General features: G+C 36.4%; 1 protein-coding gene across 1 annotated transcript in view; it reads left to right on the forward strand.

The window, feature by feature from the left end:
* Positions 1-25,833, forward strand: part of LOC145679223 (phospholipase B1, membrane-associated-like) — a 93,685-nt gene that overhangs the window by 25,315 nt on the left and 42,537 nt on the right. Inside the window, exons 3-4 of the mRNA XM_081749811.1 lie at positions 4,136-4,370; positions 14,006-14,232. Of these exons, the coding sequence (XP_081605937.1) occupies positions 4,136-4,370; positions 14,006-14,232 (462 nt within the window). The remainder of the gene's footprint in view (positions 1-4,135; positions 4,371-14,005; positions 14,233-25,833) is intronic.

The following is a 25,833-nucleotide window of genomic DNA, read 5'->3' on the forward strand; positions in this document are numbered from 1 at the left end:
TTCAGTTGATTTTTTTCCTTAGCAAGTTCAAGTATCACTTTAACTGCTGAGTAAGAAGTGTTAATTAAATAAACATATACTGTAGAAATAGAAATAATGATTACAATAATCAACTTAATATTTCTCACCATCTGAGCTGGGTTTGAGGAACTTCTAATTGTGCATTTACTTGGATCCGGGTCAGAGTTTTATGAACTAACATGTGTTTTGCAGCAAATAGTTTAACCTTGATTCTCAGGAAATATAACGGGAATACAAAGTGCATATAACTTTCATTTAGGTTCTCGACTATATTTCGAGGATTTCCGTACTCTTCTTCTTTTCTACATGTTCTTCTTCTCCCTTCACCTTCTTCTATCTACACCATAGACTGTTCAATAACCCTTCCCTGTATTACTTCCCCATTCCTTCTAAACGGCGTGACAAACATCTTGGCATTTGAAGGCGGCGCTCCAAGTTTCCTTTAAATGCTGCTAGCAAATGAAAGGCTAGTGGTATTGCCACGTTTATTTTGTACACATCCACGTCTATCCCCCATCACCTGATCGCGCTGTAGTATATCCTTTTAGCCATAACCATGCCCTTAGCACTCGGCAACGTCGCGTCAGAGCTTGCGTTTTATTCGTTTAACTGAAATGTCAATATGTTTGCAACAGGCTTTAGTATTCTGAGACAGCATATCTTCCTTAATGAGAACATTCTAATCCTCTTTCCTTCTTCCCACTCTCTTTCTGTTTCTTCCTCTCCTTCCCTTTAACTTGACATTCTTCTCTCTTAGCCTTTATTTTAATAAAACTGAAGCGAAGTCATAACTGGCAGTTATCGCCATTGTACGCGGTCAATTGATTAAGATTGTAATAAATCTTCGGAAGTACGATATTAAGTAAAAGTCAAAAGAAACGTATATAAGTTTAAATTCGTAATCAACAATGTTTTAATTAGTCAGGACATTTCAGTTGCCTTGTCTATCTTCAATACTATAATGGCGACCACTCTTTCTTCAAGTTATGGCGTTTCAAAGTGTCAATTATTATTGGAGACCCACGACAACCTTTTTAGTGCCCACAAAAAGTATTTTGTGTGTGCATTTTCTCAGAAACTATGCATCTGAATTTACCATTAAGCGTATCATTTTTGGTTAAGCACGACGTGATCTGTTAATTGATATATGTCATAGCTTTCGACAACATTTTGGTTAAATAGAAAATTAAATTTAAAAGTTCAATTTAAATTTTGGGTGTCTCATTAACAATACCACATACTATTGTTTCATTAACTATCCACGTCTACTATTGTCTTGCTAGTGCCACAATGAAGTTCATAACAGAATACGAGGTGTGTTCAAAAAGTATCGAGCCTTTAGTTGGCATAAATATATTTATTGACTTTGAAATCCGAAACACTAATCCCCTTCAAAGTAATCTCCTTGGTAATGCATACTCTTCTCCCAGTGCTCCCGCCATTGTTGGAGACACTTCTGGAACGCAGTTTTTGACATGGTGAGCAACCGTGCTGTTGCATTCTGTATGATGTCTTCTCTTGACTCAAATCGGGTTCCTTTTAGTTTCACTTTCAGCTTGGGAAATAACCAAATGTCACACGGAACAATTTCGAGTGAGTAGGGAGCCTAATGACACACAGGAATGTTGTGTTTGGCGATGAAAACCTGAATCAAATTTCACGGACATCCTCCTCATACACAAGTTCTCTTTGAAAATTCAATGTACCTATCCGATTGAATGGTTTCCGCTTGGTTATCATCAAGCTTTTGACAAAATTCGATGCATTTTCGCTGCTCAGTTTTTCTGTCGATTTACAATAAACTGAAATCCGACGACCGCTCACTACACGCCTTCACTTGTTAACGGCTGCCAGTGACTGCCACTTTTCGTGAGCGGGAAAAAAATCGTGAATGCGCATGAGTGTCCTCTCTACATCTACACTGACGAAAGTCTTCCGTGCTCCATTGGTGTTATTCTTTATAATGAGTTAACGTAAACTCCTGCCTTAGTCAAGTTTAAAATGCCAACTCCTTTAATTAATATTCTATAATCTTGTCCTTTAAAACTTCTGACATTACAACACTGTACTTCTCAAGATAGTCTTTATTTCACTCTTCAATATTGATTTCTCCGAACAACTACACATACCCTGACCTAAATATATTTACCTTCTATTACTTAACTCTGTTTATCACTTTCCAACATTATTTTGCCAACAACTTTGAATTTACAATAAACTAACTTGTCTTGTCTTCGTCACCATTAATGGTGTTTAATAATTAGGTGCACCAACAACTAAGATCAAATGTGCTATAAATGTAGAAATATTGACTTATTTGTGTAGAAATTGGCTTATTTGTATAATAAAGTGTACAAAAGTTTGCAAATGGCGGACATCGCCATTTGCAAGGTTGACCGACAGTGAAGTCGAAATGGCTGAATTATAGTATAAAGAAATTGACAGCAGTTAAAAATAGAATTCAGTAGATGCATATAATATATGGAAATATGTCAAAGTCAGGTTAGTTGAAAAATTGTCAAAATAGGGAAAAATTGAAGTCAAAATCGAGAAAGGGGTCCAGCGGGATGAAGAGGGCCAGCTACCCAGATGGAAAGGGTGTAAAAGTGAAAAAAAGTGAAAAATATATGAAATATAAATAAGTAGAGTATTTGTCGATGAGTGTACATGAATTTGTGTATAAATGTAAATGTGTGTAATGAATGTAAGATGTGCACTTTTCATTTAATCCCCTCCCTCTTCTGCGCAACACACCAGGGGATGTTGACACAAACACGATCACCGCTGAACTCCCTAAACTAACTTAAATCCTTCCAAAACTACTAAACAACTAACTTGATATCTTCATAACTCCCTAACAATCAGTTTCACTTCTTCTTCTACCTCTCTGTTTTTTCGGTACAATACTAACACTAAAATATTTTCCTCCCTAAAGTCTTACACAAGCCTAGCCTCATTCCATACCCTAAGCCTCATTCTATCTTACAATTGACTTATAAGCGGGAAAAATGTTCACTACTTTTTGAAACACCTTGTCTTTCAGTATCAGTGACATCTTAATATGTTGCGTAGTTCTCGTTCAGCATAAATATTTAGTTTTATAAAATAGTTTGTGTTATACAGTGACACACACAATTTTATTGCAGTCAGTGAGGTCTATGGACTTGTAAATATGACTGATCTTTGGATTGTTTTTCGTTAAACGTTAATAATGCTAGAGGGTTTCTCTTGTTTTCTACTTCATATTGTTACAATAACACGGAAGCATGTGACAAAAGTACCGTATTTCTACTTTTAGCACGAAAACAAAGTTTATTACTATAATTAATACTAGTGCTGTTCAGAAAGTAACAGATGTTTTGGCCTATCGCGGAACTGGCCGGGGTTAGAGTCGTCATCTTGGTGTCACAACGTGCCACACCCAGTACTCATCCGGCTGTGGTGGCGTGAGGACTGTGACTGTGTTACAATGTGCGGTACAATACAAAATCATCTTGTGACGTGAGTTCTGTAATTAGGTTTTTGTTGGCAAAAAGCCAAAAGCCAAATGAAATGTATCGCCTACTATGTGAAGTGTACGGACATGGAATAATGAGTGAGGGCCGAGTGAGGCAATGGTGCCAAGCCTATCCGAGAGCTTTTGGGTGGTTTTGGATGCGAGGTGTTCGATCATCCACCATACAGAATTATTTGGCGCCAAGCGACTGCCACCTCTTCCCATCGATGAAGATATGACTCGCTACCCAACACTTTGATACTAATGCCGAACTGCATGTCGGTGTAAGCCAGTGGTTAAAATTGCAGGCGGCGGATTTTTACCTCGACGGTATTGGAAAACTTGTGCCACGGTATGATAAATGCCTTAATTTTCGTGGCGATTATGTGAAAAGATAGCTTAAGGGTGTACGTTTCAAATGTATATAATACAATTTGGTTTGTTCATTTTATTACTTTTTATTTCAAAACGTCTGTTACTTTTTGAACAGCTCTCGTAACAATAATAATAACAATTGATCAGTGAACTATTTTTCCTCAACCTGTAACTTATAATTTTTAATCAGTAAATGTTTAACAAATTAATGATATTTTGCAATTGTTCGACATCTTCGTTTAGGCAATTGGCAGAAATGGAAGTAGACTTCAACGGCGAATTCCTAAATCCTATTCGTTTCCATGTAAAATTACTAAATCTAGTGAAATCCCCACAAGCGTCCATCGGCTTCGTCCAAGTGATATTAAAGTTATAGGAGCAATAGGGGATAGTGTGATATCTGCAACGGGTGCAATGACTAGTACACCATTTCCTTTCTCAAATTTTTATGAAAATACGGGAATTTCATTTGCTGCAGGTAAGTTATATCCTTTATGCTTTATCTTTATCAATCAGTAAACTTTACACTGTTCTAAAAGACTTCAAAGGTTACAGACGAAGGAAAATAATTTATTCATGTATTTTTGGTTGCTAAACATGAAAATAACACCTAAATTAATTAATAAGCTTTTTTTCGAGATAATGGCACCATTGGGCTGTGGAAGCGGACTCCTTTGTGCTTCTCAATGCCCTTTTTTTTTGGGGGGGGGGGAATGACATTTTTTCGATGATCTTTGAACAATTCCACTAAATGTTTTTCATGGTGATGAAAGTCATCGAAGATTAAAAAAAAAAAAAAAAAAAAAAACACGTCGAGATTTCAATAAAAATATATACCCAAAGATTTATAATAATTGAAACAATTTTTTTACGATTCATCCTGAGTCATATGATTTGTAATAAATCTCGATTTGATCGTATACCGTATAGACAGCAAAATTCTGGTACGCATATGAGAGTAATTATCGTAGAATTTTAAATCCTATCAGCGACAAAAATTGAGAGAAAAGAGCCACATCTAAAGGCATTCGTCTAGTGTCGTTCTCTTGGACTTAGTCGCTGGAAGGCAGTCCAGGTTTTTTCTAGCTAGAAGTGTTCCAACAAGATTTTTTCCATGTGTATGGTACAGTATGTAGCTGTATAAGAAGTTCTGTTATCATCAGCATCTGTAGAACAGGATTATAAATGCCGACACATTTCAAAATGTACTTTTCATGTGTTGTACAGCAGGGATGTAATGGAAGAAATTTTGTTGGATATAAACTCGGTCGTTATCAAAAAATATAAAGTATTGATTAATAAAAATGCTTAATCAAATTACGTATAGTTAGATATGGTAGATGATTCCTGGCAAACAGTATCCTACGCTGCTGTATCTGTGCATAAGAGGTAGGTTCTAATCTTTTCTTTGTAGAATTTAAGTAGAAGAACCTGTTCTACCTCGAAATGCTTAATAACAATTTTATTTACACAAAGAGAGTTCTAACACATACAAGATGATACTTATGTTGGTATTTGCATATCTGAGTTACTTGTTACAAAAACTATTAACGCTAGGAAACCAAATTCGGAAAGCTCAGAATGTTTTCTTTAATTAACTTTTACAAGTGGTAGCAACTGAAACACACATGAGTATATGGTAATCTATCACCCGAAGTCCAAAGTTAATCTCTTTCCAAATGGCTAAAAAAACAACGTCTCTGTTGCCTTCGTTTTCACTCTCCACTTCTACCAGCCTAAATCCTCATTATATTACTAAATTTCATTAGTTTTTAACTTTAAATTAAGAGCTTTATGTTTTTTTTCTTACAATTAAAAAGTTTTATTAGTTTTATCTCCGTTGTCCCTTAGGACAAGTTATTATAACAAAGGAAAAACATATTAATGGTTTCATTTTACAAGGCTTTTTCTTATAATTCACTTAAGCATTATTACTTTTTTACAAATTAGCATATTCATTTATTCCTCTTTTTTTTTCGTAAAATTTGTTTTTAACACAGTATATAGTCATCCCTGTATACGTTCCATTTTATCTTTTGTAAGTATAAGGTAAGTTTACACTGGACCATAAAAATAATAGGTGTCTGTGAAACATTTACACAACATTGCATCTCTGATGTACAGTACTTCTTTCTGAATATAGTTTCGTTCCTTGCAGACAAGAATCAGATAACAGTGTCCCTATCTCTTCCAATATTCAATTCGAGATCTTGAAAACTGTTGCGTCACTCACTCAGTAGCGTGTCAAACACAAGAGACGATACGTAGCCCTACACATTATCGTCCGTGAGTTCCGGACTCTGGCCACTGGAAGAAAAATAACAAGGTTGCAATTATTTTGTGTGTGTGTATTCAAAATATGCTCCATTTGAAGCAATACACTGCTGAGCACGTAATTACAACTTCCTCATGGAAAACTCTTCTGCAGTAATTGTGTTCAAATGGAAGGTTAAATCTTATTAAATCTTCTTAATGACATCGAATTTTTCACCCTTTAGTTTCAACTTCACCTCAGGGAACAGAAAATGGTGTGGTGGAGTCAGATCTGGAGAGTAAGGAGAATATTGGAAGGTTCCTGTTTGGTTTTGAGCCAGAAACTGCCAAACAAATCTTGCGCACACTTTCCGTTTTATCAAGTGTTATGTTAAAATTCCTGAAAACACAGTTTCTGGTACTATATGAATTATTTGCTATTAACCGTGACTTTACTTTTCGATCTTCTCTGGCGACGATGTTGTCAACAGTGCAGGTTGTTGTAGAGCGATCACTGCGCTCGTCGTCCTTTACGAATCTACTACCTTCTCGAAACCGTTCGTGCCACTATAAAACAGTTATTCGGTTTACTGTTGCATCACTAGGATTTTTGAATCATTTCTTTTATCGTGTCTGTTGGAGATATATCGGCTTTACGGCAGAATTTCTTCACTACACGTTGTTCATCCTTCTCATAAATTTCACCTTTGACTCAGACTAACAACAGCGATGTGAATTACACGTATTGTCTTCTTAATTATTGCAGCTACACTAACACCAATTTGCACTCTTCGTAAATAGGCCTAGTACTATGTAACTCAATCGTTGTCCGGGTTGCAAGAATGGTAACGGTGCGAGGAAGACGCTAAAAATAATCCGGGAATTTATGGATCACACTGTATATGTTTGCCTGAATGCGCATTTTATTGTTGCAAGGGTCAGTAGATTAGTAGTAGAGTGCTCAGTTTTGATGTGCGGCGATCTAAGCTTAAGCTAATTGGACTTTCATGTTGGCAGACACTATGTGGGTTCATTTTTCTTATAAGTAATATTGCTCATGATACTTGTTAAATTTCTTATCTAGATAACGAGACGAGAATTGACATCATTCATTCATCAAATTAAAAAAAGTACTTACCTTCGTAGGCCAGTGTTATGTATTCATTTATGTGCTATACTTATTAAAAATATAGAAACTGTTAAATAGCAGATTAACTTATTGTTTTATTTTCTTTAAGACTGTTACACATAGTCTTAACACTGCCATACATAATTCTAACAGCATCAGCAGCAAGGCGATTTATCACAGTCAACATAAGACAGATGATCGACACAAGCTACACATTAAAAATTCACAATAGAAGCTCTAATCATGTATAAATCAAATACAAGATCTATAAGTTAAAGAAGAAACTAAAAGACAATAAAAATTACAAGATCTATAGATTAAAGAAGAAACCAAAAAACAATAAAAATTAAGATATCGCGAAAAGGATAATGGAATAAATAAGCAAATATGAAATATGCATAACAAGAATATAACTAGCATAACTAGCAACATATAAACAGAAATTTGTAACAGGAAAAATCTAAAAGGAACTTCTCCAGACCACCATAACCATTTCACTCGCAAGAATAAAGACGAAAAAACGATCACTAAACACCGCATTATCCTCCTAAAACTGATTATGAAGATCATCAGGTAGTCTTAAATGTTCTTTAAGATATGACTATTGTGGACATTGTACACGAATGTGCCAAATACACAGTGGAAGATAAGTGTCCCCGCAATACGGACGGTTAGTTGCACATACTAAATAGACATGTGTGTGAGTATTCAATACGCAAGCTGTTAGGATCACTTCATCTCGGCGACTAGTACGCGACGATATCTGCCAATTACGCAAAAGAAGTTTAACTGATAAGAGCTTTATTTTGTTTAACCTGGTTCCATTTCGCTTCTCTGTGAGAGAACTTCTATTGGACGAAACAGATGCAGAGATTCAAGCACGGGTACAATGGACTAGTGCAGCATCAACTACTGCAATTCTTTTGACTGCTGTGTCGACTAGCAAGTTTTCTTGAATGGCGACGTGTGCCGGCACCCAGTAGAGAAAAATAAGATAGTTTTATAAGGGTAACCGATGGTATCTACCAGGAATAGCTTACACTAAGCAGTGTTTTCTAAAGACATTTGCAGGCCTTTTATAACGCTTTGTGAATAAGTGCAGATAAGCACAAGACGCAGAGCAAGCTGAACTGTGTGATCGAGAGCAAACTTAACTGTTGTTAGTTCAGCTTTAAATACTGAACACATCAGATGCAGATTGAGTTCCGAGGAAGACGAAAGCACAGCCGACACAATTCTTATTTCTTGAACCATACATATTAAAAACACTAAAACTTGTTCAATGCTCTGAATACTTGCCGACACTCCTTGGTACATTTGTACTGTTTTAAATATAATAACAACCGAACATTAAGCCTTGGTGTAGTTAACAGAGAGAAGAGGACGCTCTTATCCAGCATCCATCATTGAAAGGAAAACTGGATTGGACACATCTTGCGAAGAAATTCTAGGCCTACTTCATATCATCATATAGGGTAAGATGGAAGGAAAGCGAGGAGTAGAAAGAAGATTAATACAATTTGTTGATGATTTGAAAAATAGATAAAATTATTTGTAGTTAAAGGTGGAAACAGAAGACTGACTAACATGGAAGTAGCATTTCCAGGCCATAAACTAAGATGGAGATCTCCTATTAGTCCAAGGACTTACCAGCAAGCAGAGAACTTAAAAGTTGACTTCGTGTAGTTTAGTATAGTCATTCGGCGGAATATACGCACATTAAGCTTTTTGATCATATATTACCAAATGTAAAGGATTCTTCAGCGTGAAAATTTCAGACAACATACAGTAGATTTTCCTTTATTATTGTGTACAAGTAACATTGTGATAGTGTTTCAAGTGACAATGCTAGTCCAGCTTAAACTGAAGTCTACTAATTGGGCATTCCCCAATATTGGGGTAATATATGCTTATATATATATAATATGCACACTATACAATGAAGATATGGTATCTATCTATAACATTTGGTAGAAGTAACTGGAAGATAAGAAGAAGGTTTAGGAACTGTAACATTTCGAATTATAATGTGATGAAAGTTGAGAAAATGTTTGTAAAGACCAAATGCATGGAATAGAGATCTACACCATAGAGATAAGAAATTACAAAAAGTGAAAAAGCGGATAAGTCTTCTGTCACAGTTTCAGTATAAAATACATTTGCCAGTATTGCGTCGGGATTCACTTTATAAATGCCACAAGCATAAAAGCCATTTACTGCTGGTCCAACTGTCGTTGCCTTTTCCCATGCGACAAAAAAGTTGTCCTAAAACAAGTTTTGTTAGCTTTCTTCTCCTGTTTTGACCAATAAATGAATATCACTGGTTGAATTTGAGGAGTTTAGAGATTTCTCTATCTAAGAGCTGCAACCAGTGGTTTATGTAGCTCGAAAGACAGAGCAAGGAAATTTGATTTTGAATGCAGAACCTGATGGCTTCAACATTCCTATAGTGGGTGGAAGACCCATTCAATAGCAAGAACACTTTACCAGAAGATTTGTGATTGGCAAAATGTTCCGTACACGATATGAAAGTTACCTCTGTCTGTATCCAGATTCTGGCATGACATTGACCGAATCGAGAGATAGTCCATCATTAAATTCTTCTCGTATTGGATATTATAAAAGGAGGAATGTAGGAGTCGCTAGCAATAACGTATCCCATTACTGTTAGTCTCTTCCTTTCCTGCTGTTGTAAAAGCCTGAACAGTTCGTTCTCTTTTTTCTTCCAATACTTTTCCTGGTTTGATAATTAACTGTAATCTAGTTTCATCACAATTGAAAATATGTGAAGGTAGAAGGCATTCTCTATTTGATTCAGTCATTAAAGCTTCAAGAACATTATAAAATGTCCTACATCCTTCTTTAATTCGGGGGCCGCGGTGGCTCAGTGGTAGAGCGTTCACCTCTGGTGCTTGGGGTCTCGAGTTCGATCCCAGCTCCCGCCAAGTGAACTTTGTGGTGGACAAACACCGTGTGCGTGGGTTTTCTCGGGGTTCTCCCGTTTCCTCCCTCTTTCTTCATTCCACCATTTCATTCATTATTCATCATCACCGTCTCCTTTAGCCTAACCAGCATAACCGTGGGACGTAAAACTCAAAGATTTCATTTCATTTCCTTCTTTAATTCATCAGCTTGTCCATGGGATAGTAGCTGCTCCTTTCGCACACTGACATTTAGATGTCTTCGTAGTAGTCAGTACAACCAATAATATGCTTCACTTTTTTCCCTTGAACTGAATGGATTGGGAAGTTCTTTCTTAGTTGCATATTGATAAGCTAGTCGCTTAGTATCGGCCATTGTAAGTGGGAAAACTTTCGACTTCAATGTTAACATATGTGTAACCAATTCGTCTTCTCTAGAACCAAGTGAAATTGGATAACCTAATTTAGGTTGATATTTGTGGTCTTTTTAAACTCTATGTTCCAACGTAGTTCGCCGAATTCCAAATGTTTCACTGGCAGTATATATTTTCATGCTTTCTCTTATCGCGGACAAAGCTGCCTGCACTCCTTCTTCTCCATATGAACATCATTGTGTTTGTCGTTGATAATCTCCAACCACTGGGCTGAAACAGGAAGGAAAATATTTGTGTAGCTTCTTGTCTCAAACAAAGAACAGTGAACAAATATATAACTTGTTGATACTTATAGTATGTAAGTGTATAAAGAATCCAATGTATAGCTCAATAGCTCATAGTTCATTCGCTTTTAAATATCCAACTAGCAATTGAATGTACTAGTACGTATTATCTTAAATCATACATGCAAATGTACACACACACACACACACACACACACACACACACATATATATATATATATATATTGTTGACCTACCCCGCGTTAGTGCCTGAGTTTCAAGAATGTGCGAGCGAGACAGTACGGGACAGTTCCCTTCCGTTCACCTTCCAGAATGAACGGGAAACCAGAAAAACTTAAACAAGTCATAAGCGAGAGGTAAAGGACGACATGACAAGTCAGAATTAATAATAGTTATGCTGCTATATTTCGTATTAGCAACTGTATTCTAAAGTGTAAAGTGTGTGTCTAGTGCGGATGAGTCAATCCTGCCAGATTTCGATAACGACATTAGTGGACATTATACCACTGATAACTAAGCCAGAGAAGGAACACATACCTGATGGATCCTGGTCGTCCTCCAACGTCTGAATAATGATCTGGGCCTGCAGTGGTGACCTCCTGACGAAGTTGGCAATGGACGCTGTCCTTGCCGGAGAGCAATGATATTTCTTCTACAGATACCTCCTATGCGACCATTTGCAAACCTCAAGTATCTCCAGATTCTTGAAGTAGACGTAGCGGGTCACGACTTCGTCAGCTCGTAAAACTCCTCGAAGAACTTTTATTTATCACTTTTGATGCTTTGTCTTACTTTCTCCTACCGGACCCCTTTCTCTCGGCTTTCGCACCGTTTTTCTCCTACTCCCTCCTCTTTGAGACCGCTGACTCTCTGGTTTTGTTCTGCCTCCCTCTTCCGGGATTTAGCGTCATCATCTTTACGTCAAAGGTTCGTTGTTCTCTGCTCCAGGAAACTTGTCAGTTTCCTCATAGTTGATCAGCGACGAGAATCTCGAGAATGTCCGCGTCGGCGATACTAGCAGTTTTGACATACCCAAAATTGTGTTGGTGTTAACAAATTACTTACAAAGTTTTATTACATAAATTTCATTAATTCTTTCCAGCTAGTAACTATTTCGGATTCGTTTTCCCCTTTACAAAAGTTACAATAATGCGTCGCGTCGTATCTTCCTGAATGTCAGAGTTATATAATCATTACATCAATCTAAACGCACAACTCGTAACTTGTGTGATGTTTTTATTATTTAACATTTCTTTACGTCATACTGCTACAATGACCCAATAGATAATTTTTGATTTTCAAGGAAACATAGAGATGATTAATAAAATAGAAAATTGAGTAAAATAAATATTGAGAATATTTGCTCTGGGCTACAATATATATAAATTCTTTGTACTACTCACTTGGGTAATTTGCGGATATGGGCTTTTTTAACCAACAACAATATAATCATTTTGCCCGTATTATATAATTTTCGTATATGTGAGAACTTCGATCAGTAGGCTTTGTTCTCAGCCATATGAGGCATAGAGTTTTACTCACCACTTCATCTACCTTACTTGAAATGATTTCAAACACAATCATTTCTACAGTGTCTTAATGTTATATCAAAACATGTTAAAAATATATGTAATATTTTACGTACAACTTGCCTCGAAAATCAGCGTTCGATTCCGTAATTCTTCTTGCCTTGCAAAGACTTGTGCGCGGTACCTCCCATATTAATCAGTGTTGTGAGATAACCTAGAAACTTTGTTCAGCGCATTTAACCCGTATATGCGTTTTTCCCTGAGTAACTACATGAATAGAATATTATGGAATACAGACCAATTATTCTTGAGTTAATGACCACCAAATTTGTGTTTGGAGTTAGTGGAATTAAGAAATTTCACTAAATCACTATCGATAAAACCCACTCAACCTTCATAAAACTTATGGTATTGTGATAAAGATTAACAAGCTTTGTACACATTCAAGCACAGTATGAAATAGTATGTTCAGATATTTAGTTATCAAGATATCGGCCACCAAATCTGGTTTTGAACTTCACCAAATAGATCTTGATCAAAATTGGCATGGTAATAGAGCATCCTAAGCTTACTAACTACGCACATGAAATAATATGTTGTGCAGATCTTTGGTCGTTGAGTTATTTGCCATTGTAGTTGGGGTTTGGACTTACTTGTGACCAAACCCTAAGTGTAATAGCTAATACCTCAAGGAACAAATACATGAACACTGCGTTATTTCAAGCAGATACTGTTAAGGTGTTTCAAGCACATATTGACTACCACAACTTCAAATTTGTTAAAGTGGAGACCTTTGATTTCCGAATTATTGACTAGCAAATTTGACGTTAAGAAACCTGTTGCGGAAACTACGTGCAGTGAGTACTTATAATCAATATTTGTTACGAGTCAATGAAGTACGATTTTTATTTGCTATAAAGAATTTACAATTAATAAACATGATCTACTTACTTGTGCTCGCTTTGATGAATTAATTGATACATTCACCATATTTTCTAACGAATGTTAGTCTAGGTTTTATAAAAGGAATTACAATACATACGAATTTCTCTTTGCATATCAGTCTTAGTAATCAGGATTTAAACAATTCGAATTTGGAGCCTACGTGTTAAACTTGACTCGAAAGCGAGTATATATATTTGTGTATGCATCATTGACACTTTCAGTCAATGATAATTTCAGGTAGTGGCCAGAACGGAATTCCCTCGGGAGCATACCTTCTATCGTGTTCAACGTAAATTACCAGTACTTTCGCAGTACTGTTTGTGCATCCCGATTGAATTGGAAGTCTCCTCCTCTGGGGAAAGTATCTTCAAATCATCACTGCTTCCAGGTGCAACAATACATGCATATGTTTGCCTGGCAACTGTCTTGTAGGGAAAAAATCCAAAAGTTCTCAATTTGAATAGTCAGCACAACAGACATAATGCACGACGTTAGTTAATTTAAACTGGTTTTCTGAGCGATTTTGAAAATCGAGCTATAGTCCACTATTAACGTCATGATTGTGTATTCAAAATTAATTTTGTTATAAAATAATATTTTTCTAGATTGTTTTTAGTTATTTTAGTATGATATCATGATGTGTGATTGTTATTTTAGGTGGAGAAAAGACATGGAGAGAATACCTAACTCTTCCTAATATACTAAAGGTGTTTAACCCTGGACTTGTAGGATATTCAAAAAATGATATACTTTTTGTTGAAAATACACAAGCTTTGAATTTAGCTAAATCGGCCAGGACTAATGAAGATGCATTGTATCAAGCCAAAGTTATTGTCTATAGGATCAAGAACAATCCTAAAATAGACTTTTATAAGGACTGGAAGGTTAGTATTTGTTAATTTAATACCAAGGATTTACTTTTCTTAACTTAGGTAATGAGTGTTGAACACCAAATAATATAGTGTGCCTGGTTTTCTCTTCCATTAAAATTTCTTCTTTCCACTTTATTTATTTGGCAGCAGTAATTCTGTGACTTTCGTTAATTTTACTAGTTAATATTCGTGAAGAGAAATTTCAGTAAATCAGCAAAGAACAAATATTGAGTTGGTACTATTGAAATATGCGATTTTATATGGAACTCTGTATAACGCATCGAACGGATGGATTGTGGTCACGCGTGCGGCGCTCCAAACTCTGTACATGTTGAGAAAATAGATGAAGATACAGGGGTATTTAAAAAAGTGTAATGGAGAACACATAGTGAGTGACGAGTTACAACTAACATTTTGTACATGAAAGCCGTGCAAAATAGTAATAGTACAGGGATTGTGGCTGAACTCATCATATGTCAATGGTTAATGGAATTAGTATTTCCCAGTGTATCTTTTAAACCACTTGCGTTTTCTGAATGGAAAACATTTGATATCTAGAGATTCACTGGTTCAAAGTCCCTCAAGCCCGGTAAAATATTCAATTTTTCAGCTGTCTTTAATGAGATTACTTTCCGCTGATTACATAGTGCTCAAAATGGCCCACACTCACTTATGGGGATCAAGTGTAGACCAAGTTCTGCATGTTGGACTTGAACTGAAGTTCAGCTGATAAGGATTTGATGTACACCGTCAATAATTTATTTTTAAAAAATTAGGATATATTTTCTTTTTATTGTCATTATTATTGTTTCATTACATTAGGATCATGGAGATATTTTTCATGTTCCTTTCTGAAAGTTCTATTGGCTACTAACTGCTCTCTACACTTGATTTTCATGTACAACTGCCTCTGATATAATCTGCATTAAGCACAACTTATTTAAACAGAAAAAAGTTCTGAACTCTTGATTTACGGATGTTCTTATTCCGCAAAGAAATACGAAAAGTCGATTTAGGGGCCGTCCTAAAATTTTGTGGCCCCTGATCGAAAAAAATCAATTTAGTTCATTGAATCAAAAATTTTCCTGTACGCCTTTATAACTGGAGAACTACTTATAGTGTAGCCAATCCCAAACTGTCATTGAACTCAGTATGGTGTGCTTATTCCGTTAAAAATAATTACGAAATCTCGATTTAGGTGCCGTTCAAAAATGTTGTATCCCTTGATCCAAAAACTAATTATTGGCCAAGATTGCAAACTTTTGATGCATTTTTTATTATTCCTAAAATTCTTGGTCAATATTGTAATCTTTTGATCCATTATTTGGATCATTCCTAAAATTCTTGTTTTAGAAAATCTATTGTAATATTGCACATCGTTAATTTGCCATATATATATATTTCTGTTTTAATAATACAAGGTGGTCCTAGAGCGAATAGCTCCCTATTAAGCTCTAAATATTACAAAACATAACCAAAATAACAATTGCAACCAAAATAACAATGTATGCAATGAATAGGAATAAGGAAACAGTTATTAATAACGAAAGAATAAGGAAAAAATTATCACAACGCCGTTTATCAGCTTGAGGTCCGCCATATTGAATTTGAGGGAATGCCTTGACTGGAAAAAATGGTATTTGATTTGTTATTTTAACAGCAATTATTTGTAGAAATTTAATAACACTGTTATTTTTGTTCTATCGCTAACCGTTACGAAGGTATGACTGTTTCTATCATTGCAACTGTCTTACTAGCAGAAAATTGCCTTGACATATCCAGAGCGCATAGAGATCGTGCTGATTTCTGAGGACAAAGGACGCCAGGTTGATTGCAGACGATTTTAAAAGCCGTTATTCGGAAAGGACTCCCAACAACAATGATACTATGTTCAAAGTGGTGAAGACATTCGAAGGTACTTTATCAGTGGCAAGCCAACCCAAGGCTGGTAGACTATGCACGGCGACAAACGAGTTAACAACTGATGCAGTATTGGCATTATTCAGCCAAATCTGCAAGTGAAGCACTCGTAATGTATTCCGTGAAAGTTATGTTAGATTCACCTCAATCATGTGCATTATGTCATTGAAAAAGTCGAACCGTTATAAACTTCAACTTTACCAACATTTTACAGAACATGCTCAAGTTCGTCGTCTGGAACTGACTCAATGGATCAAGATCAACTATGACGAAACCGCGTGTTTCGCTCTTAGGTATTATTTACTGATGAGGCAAACTTTTATGGTTGGGCGAGGTTAGCAGAGTGTTGGTGCTTTCGTAAAGCATTCCACATTCGTTTGATGCACGTAGTGTTGTTTCCGGCAAAGTGATGACGTGATGTGGTATGCAGAAACTCGCGTTATTCGTTCATCCTTCATCGGCGGAACCTCATAACAGCAATTGGTTATAATCACATGTTAGAAGAGGATATTTTGCCATCCTTGCTGTCGACAATGAGTCATTCCCTAAGTTTCTCCAGCAGGATGGCGCCCGAGCCTATTACACTTACTAGTGTCCGTGAGTAGCTCGACCAGCAGTTTTCTAGTGCGTGGATTTGTCCGTGAGATACTGGAAAGTGTCTACCTCTTTCTATTGACCTTACTCCACTGGACTACTACCAGTGGAGCTATTTTAAGTATGTTGTGTATTCGGTGAAAATTAGGGATGTTCAGCATGCCAAGGAACAAACTGTGGATGTAGTTTCTAACATTACCGGAAAAACTTTGCGCAAGATTTTGCGTGACTGGAACTCAGAATGCTTCTGAAAATCGACTAGAATGAAGAGTATATTCAACAGGTTCTGTACCAGTGTTCTTGCCATATGACTAACCTTTTCTGTTGTAAACACAACAAAGAAATAGTTATAACTTCGTACTAATAAGTGCTAGAGAAAAAGGGCCGGATTTAGGGACTGCACCGGAGCATGTGCAACCCCCTCCCTCTTTCGTTGTAAATATGCACTATCTAAAATGAGAGGCTAACAATGAAAATAGAAAAGCTTTCCGAAATTTTCTGCTGTCATGGTTCAATTTGCGGCTAAAGAAAGCGAGGTTTTGCAAAAGCAATAATTTAAGTTGATAAAGTGGTAGTTATTGGTGTACCACCGTCAGAAAATCCTAGATCCGGCAATATATAGGGTAAACCTACCTAATGTCGTGATATTAAGGAAGATAACTGAAAAATATACATTTACAAGCATGCAAGATAGATGTAATTTCCATATTAGGAAGGCGAAACAAACACAACTGCTGTAGTAAAAGAAGCGCAAACAGTACAAAAGAAAGAATATAAAGAAACAGAATACACAATATGTGTGAGCTACCTAACATCGTCTTAGCATACCTTATTCCGTGAGGGTGTGTACCTAATTTCATGATACGGTAGTCTACTCACGTTACATTAATTGTGACCGTCTGTATCACTCATTTGCCATCGCACATATACTGGACATGAAAATGGTTATATCAGCTGAATTAAAATTCTAGCTCCTTTCATGAAACCACCGTAAACAGGAGCAGCACTGTAACGAGGGACTACCATTCTTTCCTGAACCGTAGCGCTCGTTACAACTAGCACTCAATTCATTATTTTGCTTACCTGACACTTGTTCTTTTTAGCTCGAAAATCACGTTGCACTGTGACATTTGCCGTCGCCGTTGTGGCCTGATCAGAAAGATGAACTGTTGCCTTCGTGTCGAGTCGAGCTTTCCTGCTAGAAACAGTATTGTTTTTGTCAGGCAGGATTAAATTCGGTACACAAAGAAGACTATCCATCGGTGATGTAGAACAACTGGTCTAAGCGAGTGATTCATTCATAGCGTGTACAGAGCTAGTTGCACCCAGGTAGGAATCGAGACGTCTTGAGGCTGTTGTATGTGCTTCACTGGATGCTGCGTGAGGATTCGGAGGGAATATTCCAGCTTTAGTGAAACCAGATATGATGTTATTTACGGAAAATGCTTTAATGAAGGAAAAGTTGAAAAGAGGGTGAAACTCAAAACGACCATGAACCATCCTGGCACAAAATTTATAAGAATATGATGTGATTTGATAAGCGTCTATAGCTTTACAGTTGAATTACTTTTTCAAGGTTTTACACGAAGTGATAACAAGAGATTTTTAGAGAAATGTCTGTAACAAAAGCTACACAATAACACCGTACACAGAAACAAAATATTTGGTCTTCGAAGGTCACTTGCCTGAGAACCGCTTTCTACCCTGGGCACCAACTAACATCGTGAGTGACGTCCGCAGAATAACAGTTACCACTGGAAAACCTTTTCACCACTTGTTGGTATTCCTAGCCTCTCTTGAGCACCGCTGTAACTCTATCTATAATGCATACCTTCCTCTGTGAAGAATAATTTGTCTCGTATCACGAAATAAGGTATATCACGAAGTTAAGTAGGTTTACCCTATATATTGTTTGTTAGTTATGTTATTCTTTTTTGTAGCTACTAAAGAAATTACAGAAATTGTAAAATTCTCATTAAATTCAAATCATTGTTACTCAAAGGTACATAATAATACAGGGTATTTTGTTTTTAGGAACAACATGGGAAATAGGAATGTTTCAGATTCTCAAGACAACATGATCAATGTTTTCATTATTTAAATTTAGTGACATTTGTTTCATAATTCATTTCATCTTAAAGTGATTATATCGTTCAATTTAAGTTTTGCTGCACGTTTGGATAATTAAACATTTATTATTGTTACCCAAACTTTGTGTTAACTTGTCACTATGAAAATGATTCAGATTTCCTAACCCATTCTACACCAATTAGATAATTTCCTTATAATATTTCCCAATAATGGGAACCTAACTGAGCTGAGCCTCATAGGTACAGTTATTATTATTAGTAGTTGACCTTCAGTTTTATATCAATTTATATTCTATTTCCCTGGTAAAAAAAAAAAAAATGCAACAATTTAATTTGCCTTACGCAGTGACGGTCAGTATAGCTATTTTCCACCGAAGATAAAATAGTGCTTTCATTTCGGCTATGCAGCGTGCGTAAATCTCTTGGAACACCTACATGTTTTCTCTGAATAAGTCCTAATTAACCACGCGTTTATTTTCCTAGCGCCTTGGAGTTCCGTATGAAGAAAATTGAATAATGCAAATCTGTACTGTGGTTACTATTTGCATGAACAGCTGCTTACTAAGCTTGAAGACATGAGGTGCGAACATCGTGCAATGTAACTCAATTTCTGAAGAACCAGTCATGTAAATTCAGATCAGAACTCATTAAACAGGTTGTAACTTGTTAAAACAGGAAGCAAATATGCAAAGTCAATTTGCACTTGGAGAACCCGATCTAAATTTCAATTTAGTTATTCAAGCTAATCTCTAAAGCCCGGACTGGAAAGTCCTGACGGGTTCCATGTATATGAGGGGTACCACGGCGGACGGCGAAGGTAACTGTTCTTTTTTTGTTTTTTGCATCACGTAGTTACCCTCCCCCGTCTGCCGTAGTACGCTCAACATATTTTACATGAAATACATATCAGCGCAGAGCTTCGTCCTTCAAGAACACATTGATACCAGAATTATCTTCCTTGCTTAATTACGGGGTGAGCTGTTGAGGTTTAAATTGAGTTGCATTAAGGGGAAACCAGAATGTGACTATTTCACAGCATCAGACGGTTCACTGGCTGTAACTCTGTAAAGGTGCATCATCAGCTGCTAATATCTACCGTTTGTGGGAAGGTAACTCTTGGGCCCCGCCGTGACCAGTTTCGCACACGACAGAACAAACTCGCTTATAATTCAGGTACTATTAGTCCTATCCTAATATAAGTCTGCATTTTTTGAAAGAGCATAAAATAACGAAAAAGTTTTAGAAGAAACATATTTCCGAATTTGATGTAAACAATCTGTTGCGAAAAAAAGTGACGTCATTGGGTAAATCAATACTGAGTAAAAATGAAAATAACAAGAAAACCATTATATTTAGCACAAAAATATACTGAAATTAAATTGTAGAAGACAATGAGACAAACAAAATAAAAAAAATCGGATGCTATCATTCCTATGGTCAAGGAAATATAATGAATAATAGAAACGGTTTAAATTTCGCTTCCCCCCTTCCCCGTAAGGTATTTTCTTTCTGCCATCCGGCATTTTGGTGATCAGTGATGGCTATATATATTCAAAAAATATCCTAAGCCAAATTGTTACATGATTTGTCCTTAAACTCGAAAAGGAGAGCAAGTTGATGCCTACACTAGAAGGAAGAGGAAGAAAATCTCGTCTCTGCGAGTAGCTAATACTCCAGTCAAAATATGGCTTGACCCGGAACAAATTGTAACAGAAATTCTGTTTCGATTTTGTGATACAGAAAAGCAATCTAAACGACATATGAAAAATGTAGCAAAATCTGACTTGCATTTTCCCGCCATTTGAGTCGCCATGTTGGATATTGGAATTGAATACCTTACCTCGAAACAGCAGGTATATATTCTTACAGATTTAAGATAATAACTTCGGTATTGTATCAAATTTATGGTCATAGACCGTAGATGTGAGGAAAACTGTTAAAGTCGTGCAATGACGCCGTCATATTGAAATATTGCGGCTGGTCTCCCAAAAATTACGTTACATTCGGTTTGTTACGTATAGTAATTGTCACATAGCTATGAAACCGTTAAAGATACGAAAAACTCATCCGTAATAAAAGTTGTAGAGTAGAATCTGCTCTTTCCATTGATATTAAAATAGTTTCGTTGTCTTAGAAACCAAGCGAGCTAAATTATGTTACGTGGCGAGAGTGTCCCTATAATGAAAGGTATGATAAATATAGTAAAAATCGTAATGATTTTATTTTTCACTGCATTCTTCTGTACAGTGTTTCAAACCAAATTAACAAGTTAAGAATTTTGCCCATAACTATGTATATATTGTAAGGTAAAAAACATTTTTTTTTTTAATATTTAATATCAGTTTTCTATCTCTATATCTATATATGAAATTATAAATTTAATGAAGATTCTTTATCACCCTGAAACCAATGAGTGTCGTTTTTGGCTTACAACAAAAGAAATAAGCTCCTCAAGAAAATACATCGTCCACTCGCTGTCGTCTAGGTAACAGGTTCTAAATACGATTGAGTTAAAATGAAAATTCAAGGAATTTAGGGTGGGTGAGTGACTAGTAATTTTTAGATTCAAACAACGTTACTTTGCCCTTAAAAAGACAACTTTAATCTCTTGCTCTAATTCCCAAAGAACTCATCGGGAAGGTAGAAGGAGCTCAATCTATAATTTGAATATCTAAGTTAAACAATAAAATTTTCCCTAAGTTTCTTTGGGAACTGTGGTAATTTGGAAACTAGTACTCTCTCTCTACTCTATGTCCATATTCCTTGCTTTCAAAGACTGTTAAACCTCATTACAGTAACAGTTTGGCCTACCCCTGGTTTGGCAGACACGCAGAGAAATTCAGATAGGAAACTAACTAGAATTTTAAAGGATGTGTAAACTTAGGGAATTAGGAGTAGCAGCCCAGCGTCACTCATGGCCCAGCTATTATATTTCGTCTATCATTTAAGACTCTAGGTTAGAAATGTAAACCGCACACTCTAATACTTTCGTACACGAAATTCGCAGTGTGAAAATAGAAACACCAGCCAGGCTTCACTACCGCCTGACTGTACGGGGATCGAACCCAAATCGCAACCTGGATTCAAAAATTTCACGGGAAAAAAACCTCCAAAACCTGAAGATTTCAAAAGCCTAAGTGTCCTGGATTCACTCTCTCCCTAGGATCTCCCCAAGAGCAAATTACTTTTCACTCTTTCTAACCATTAAGAGTCTTCATCCCGGCGAAATTAAAATACCGCTAATTTTACAGTAATTATGTGATATCTTCAAATAGATAAAAGAATTGATATATGGAACAAGAGCGGCCTAGACATTATTTTGCGTGAGATACCGTTATCACGAGTCACCTAGTGGCTTTATGTTTTCAGCTGTTTAGAAACGCGAGAATAAATGCCGATTTTCAAACTGGCTCGAAATCGAAAGCAGATAAGTGAGTCGTGATAACGGTTTCTCATGTAAACTAATATTTTCTAGGGCGCTCTTGTTCCACATTTCGATTATCTTTTATCTATTTGAAGATATCACATAATTGCTGTAAAATTAGCGGTATTTTAATTTCGCCTGGATGAAGACTCTTGAACTAGAGCTCATTTAAGCCATTATTCTGACGTAGAGCTAAAAACAAATCCTACTTAACTCTTTATTCCCTACTCCTATCTCGAGAACTCACCTAAGTTATGGCCAGAGACCACTTTCTCTAGCGGGGCTGGAAGCCAAGGTCTAACATATCCACTGGACATCCAGTAACTAAACTAAAAGGCAACTCCCGAAAAAAGCTTACTTGCTAATATCCTTCGGACTGAACATCCACCAGTATAGCCCTCTACTCTACACGTCTCCCTAACTGAAACAGCGAAAGCCATAAAAAAAATCCGCCTTTTTATATGTTTTGCTTTGGACAGAAAAATGAAGAAAAAATTTAACTTAGCAACGGTTGAGAAAACTTCTACAGCAATGGAAAATTACTGGAAAAGCAAGCAACAAAGAGAAATCTTCAAAAAACTAGCCTCTCTACCAGGTCTACAATCAAGTGGGCGCGAAAGTAATATTCGATCTAACTGAAACTTAATAAAAAAAATTAGTATATATATAAATGCTTGGGATAATTCTCTAATTGATATTTACATACATTTACATATTATAAACAGTAAAATTATATATTACACTATACTTGGATTAAATAGTGTCAGGCTGACTTACTAATTAATATACACAATTTTATATATATATATATATATATTTAATATTAAAATATATCATGCATAATCAAGCAAGGTAACGAAGTTCCCCTTGCTATATATATATATATATAAAACGTACAGTATCAAATCTGACAAATCTACTGAATGCCAGTGAGATTAACAAAAAAGAAAGAGATACCAGGAATAAATGAATTATCAATTGGTGTGTATATATAGTAGCGTATGATTATAATATTATTAGTCAATAATAAACGTTCGTTATTTAATATGTTCTATCCTTACTGGGATCGTCATTTTGATCATCTTCGAACTCATGTGGTTATGTTGTACTCATCTGGGCTGTTCTAGTACGCTGAACCCCTACATTCTCCACCTGCAGGTGAACAGTCCAGGTTATGGCTTCGGTAAGAACAACGACCTGATTGATGACAGTATGTTTTACAGTTACAACGGGAACGGGCCATTTCCAATACATCCTTAGGTGCAGGAGATAAATCTGTTCTATTGGGAGTAGTTGTCCATCGTCAATCATTTTGTTGGTAGCATCCGATCATTTCCACACTTACTACCACAGTTGAGCTGGTGGTAAGCTCTCATACTGTGGAACTTGGCTGCTGCTGACGTTTGTGGAAGGGACTGTGGCTTAATAGAAATAGTATTTCGTATAACGTTTTCGCTGAAACTTTTAAATCGGAGCACATCAGGAGTGTCTGATTCTGAACCGTTGTATATTGCAATTGTTGCTTTCTCACCTTCTGCTACAACATCGTTGGTAGTTGCAGATGGATCATTATAAACGTCTGCACATTTGTACAAAGCTGTCCCTTTTGAAATCTTTCCCTTTGCCCACGCCAAAAACCTAAGACGTAGAGTCACAACCTTGAAAGGCATGTGCAAACAGAAAATTTTAAATTTCGTTGACTCCCAAGCTGCTTTGGATTGCTTGAACATGCCACTGATGTGGATTGCGCATTCTTTTTCTTACTGAGCGTATGGATGAACTGTTGTTTGTTCACTTTGTTTGGTAAGAAGTTTTCTTCTTTTATGATGAAGTTGTTGTTAAGGGTTATTAGAACATAAGGGATGTCATTCTTTCCATATCTTCTGATGTGGGTTGCATCTTTTACAGATGGACCATCAGAACATCCATCGAAAACAACTATTGCACTGCCATAATGATGTTGAATGTGCACTACATAATTCCTGTAGATGTCCAGAAACGTAATGCCTTGAGTCCATTGTACATGATGCAACAGAGCACCTCCATCCAGAATGTAAACGCTGCTGACAGGTTTGGCTTGCTGTGTTTCTTTAGTAGCAGTTCACAAGGCACCCACAAGAACTGATTTATTCGCCTGTCGTGGAAGGAGAATCGAATCAAAGAGTGCTGCTGGATGGCTGCACAGTTGGTACTTTAAGAGCTCTTCTGTTGATATTTTTTTTACTAGTTGCAACTACGGCGAGTCGTTGAAACAAGAGACAGGGATCGATTTGTGCAAATTCTTATTAGTTTTATAAGCTTTTTCATTGTTATTGTCACGGCCTGTTCACTTCGTTTAAATGTGTAAGATTGCACGTTTTTACCAATCATAGAACGAAGTATGCTTTCTCCTACTTCTTCGGCTCGATTAATATTTACATTCTCAGATGAACGAACACCTAAGTTATGCTGCGCAATGAGCAATCCACTTGAAATGGGTTTCTGTCAGTTAGATATTCCAACAACTTTCTGCGTCTTCAGCATCCCTTCGACTTCGAGTGTGAGACGTTGCACTCTGTTGCTCGCTTGTATTGTACTCACCCTAGTGAACTTTTGCATGGCACAGTGAACTTCAACACATGGCATCGTTGACTGCATCCATAGACTTACTTGAGAGTCCGTCATTCCCCTTCTTCTTGTCAGGCCTCCGCTGGACTTTATGATTTTCACCCGGACCTATTCGATGAAATGATCTGCTAGTAGTCCTGCCCACTACTTTTCAGAACGTCCACAACGTAAAATCCTTTATGAAACATGGATAGTGCATAGGGTTTTGTGCTATGCAAGTTTTATGGTAGATATACAAGTTTTCCATATCTTGCAAATGAATGTGGATGGTCTTTGCATAAAAGTTATGTCCTGAGGCAACAAAGAATGGAAGCATCTCTCTCAGTGATTTAATGTACAGATCTCAGTCACCTGTTCTTTCAGCAGTTATGAACTGTTTCAGAGTACTAACCATTTGCATGTACTGTATCCACAGTCTAGACGTTCTGCTTGATGCAGTCTTTGTTTCCCTCCATCTTTGCATCATCTCCCTTTCCTGCAAAAATCGGCATTAATCTCGATTATAGGCACATCAGCCTTATCCTGTGTTTGGCCTACTATCACATGTTCTTCTGCAACGATAGTCTTTCTTGTTGATCTAGATGTATCTTTGAACGATATATTTCGTTCAAAGTACTATTTACATGCACAGCTCGATATATACTTACGCACACACTTTTCTACAAAGGTCTAGGCTTTACGTGAATAATATAATCTTCATTGAATTTAACTGGAACTTATATAAGAAATTGAGTAAAACCTTTCATGACTGAGATGAATAACCTTTTCATATTATGACTTCAACACAATAAATAAATAAATAAATAAATAAATAAATAAAATTACTGGTTTTTCCAAGATCGTAATTTCTTATGTTACTCATACCTTGAACGCTATGAATTAGATACCTTACTTGATAGGGAATCCTATTGAAGTTTCTTTCAGTCATTCAACTGCTCCTGTATTTCAATGCTCGAAGAAAAGCTTCTACAAATTTTC

The sequence above is a fragment of the Thermobia domestica genome, chromosome 1 (assembly GCF_964235325.1).
Source record: "Thermobia domestica chromosome 1, izTheDome1.hap1.1, whole genome shotgun sequence".
In the NCBI taxonomy this organism is placed as follows: domain Eukaryota; kingdom Metazoa; phylum Arthropoda; class Insecta; order Zygentoma; family Lepismatidae; genus Thermobia; species Thermobia domestica.